Below are 2,373 nucleotides of genomic sequence, written 5' to 3'. Positions count from 1 at the left end.
CAGTAGATATATATTCCACCAATCAGAATCAGCGTACATTGCTTGAGATAACCAAGTAACCCCTCTCATAGTTTTATCCACGCAGGATTATATCGAATGTCATAGGGCACAAACAAACACTAAAATGGCTTATATCAATTGCATTTGGTAAAGTGTTATTACTTAATAGTTGTTGAACTTTGGATCATAGTAACAGAATACCGCAAATCTGCTAAACATTATTACCAGATTACACTTACATGATTTGTTTACTAAATGTCTTCAATAGCCATTCGCAGATGAAACTACGAAAGGAGTTTCCTCTGGCGAACAAGCTAACGTACGCTTTATAAAAACATGAATAGAATATTAACAAGATTGGCAGCTTTTGAGTTTGCTTGGAGCAACCCCTACACCAGACACGTAAGTAGCTATTTGTTTTATTGTATTCAGTATACACTCTACAGTGGAAAACATTCTAATGCATTTAACAATGTGTCAAGCTAGGTATACTTTAGAAAGTCAATCGATAAGTTTCCTATGATGCAGTGACACCATTTCTCATTGAAGTGTATAATAAATATAAACAATAATACAACATAATTAATAATATGCTTTATTTACTGGGAGTAAATCATGGGACAAAGCTCGTACTCTAAACAACTCTGATTGTAAATCGAATTACTGTTAAAAAATATAAAAATAAAAAATAAATGAATAGATAAAACGAAAAATAAAAAGAACAAATCTCTTAAATCTTAAGTCACTACGGTAAAGGAATATGTACACATATACACAGAATACAATATTGTTACATTAATATGCATGAGTATTGGTGGTGTTACGACCTCTCTCCTCTCAACCCCACCCCCACCCATACATACCTGTTCCGTGACGTTGTCTATAGGCCTACAGAGGCCATTACATTATCTAATCATTGTCCTGCTTATTTCAGAATTTCAACACCCCACCCCTTTTCTATTTCCACCTTTTTAAAACTAAATTTGATAACAACAATGCTTTGGTTTTGTCACGATTTGCTTAAGTCTGGCGCCGACAACTGGTGCCACATTACCACCGGCTTCTGTGGGTGCGCAAACATGTCTTTCCAGTGCTCCCGTCCACTTCCAGTGACGTCATGACTCAAGACCACCTCACCAATGGGTTTGTTCCTCAGTTTATTCCACTCCATCACTGTAATCAGCATGGTAACCTCCTACAGAGGAGAGATGTAAACTTTTAAACAGAAATTACACCACCGGATTCATTGAGCCGAGGCCTAAGGGCTGGGGTAAACAGTTACGTAAACATACATTCTGTACATACATTTGGGCCACACGGGATAAGAATAGGGGTGAAGGGATTATGCATGATGTAGGAATTATATTTGTATACTCATAGTAACCAGTTATATAACTGGTTGCTGTACTAATTTGTAGCACAATATTTTATTAACATAAAGCTTGAAACGGTATTAAGAATTGATGGTACGTTAAATAGATTTAATGAAACACCCTAAAATGTAGTTATTTAAACATATTTTTTTAAGTAGTCAAATCAGAGGGAGGCGAAGTCAAGTATGTAATTATTATAAGATTCCCTAATATTTTTTATTTGTATGTTTATGGACACCAAAAGAAATAACCTGATAACAATTAAATTGCAACATAGTTCTAAATGCTTTGACTTTATCTTCAATATTCATATAAATATACAAATATAACTTTAGAAATTCCTACTTAAATTTCCCCCTCAGTAACTTGCTTTGACTGTATCTTTAATATTGTTCTAAATATTCATCAATGATCAGTTTCCATTTTTACACATAATTTTACAAATTTGTACCATGTACTAATTCTTTATCGACTTTGTGTATTTACTATTGTTGTAAGTTAATATATCTACTAAATAATAATGAGTGAATTAATCAATTATTAAATCAATGGTCGTTATAGTTTATCCTTTCTGCTATAACATTCAAAGATACATAAACTCACGTTAATTTGATCGAAGGGTATGTCGAATACTAGAGTTTTGTTAAAGAAGGGGTTCAGAGTTTCTTTGATCACTCTCGTCTTCTTCTTTGCTATCGTTTTCTGGAAGGCTATTAAACTAACTTTCACATATGGATCTAGAGAATAATACAAAAATCAATTACTGATTAGTGGATTAAAAATTGAGAAGTTTTATTTATAAGATGCTCTCTGGACGATTTCTTTTCTGCACTAGAACCATTCGTAATCTTCGGTTCCAGATTTCAATGATACCTAAACGGGCACCAGTGGCGTAGGTACGGGCAGTGCAGCCAGTGCTAAGCACTGGGGCCCGGGGCAGACCAAAAAATGTAACTTAAAAAATTCCTACTTAAATTTTCTCCTTAGTAACATTAGATTA

The 2,373-nt window shown here is 34.0% G+C and overlaps 1 protein-coding gene across 4 annotated transcripts in view; it reads right to left on the bottom strand.

Annotated features, from left to right (window-relative positions):
- Positions 1 to 403: 403 nt before the first annotated feature.
- Positions 404 to 2,373, bottom strand: part of LOC117105124 (synaptotagmin-5-like) — a 12,380-nt gene continuing 10,410 nt past the window's right edge. For all 4 annotated transcript variants that reach the window (XM_033246189.1, XM_033246191.1, XM_033246188.1 and 1 more), the window contains exons 4-5: positions 1,977 to 2,110; positions 404 to 1,195 (exon numbers count right to left, since the gene is read on the bottom strand). In XM_033246189.1, the coding sequence (XP_033102080.1) occupies positions 1,010 to 1,195; positions 1,977 to 2,110 (320 nt within the window). In that variant the 3' untranslated portion in view covers positions 404 to 1,009. The remainder of the gene's footprint in view (positions 1,196 to 1,976; positions 2,111 to 2,373) is intronic.

The sequence above is a fragment of the Anneissia japonica genome, unplaced genomic scaffold, assembly GCF_011630105.1.
Source record: "Anneissia japonica isolate Jap-2015-1 unplaced genomic scaffold, ASM1163010v1 scaffold287834_len5846547_cov211, whole genome shotgun sequence".
NCBI classification, from domain to species: domain Eukaryota; kingdom Metazoa; phylum Echinodermata; class Crinoidea; order Comatulida; family Comatulidae; genus Anneissia; species Anneissia japonica.
Note: the sequence above shows the minus strand (reverse complement) of the source record. Positions and strands in the feature narration are given on the sequence as shown.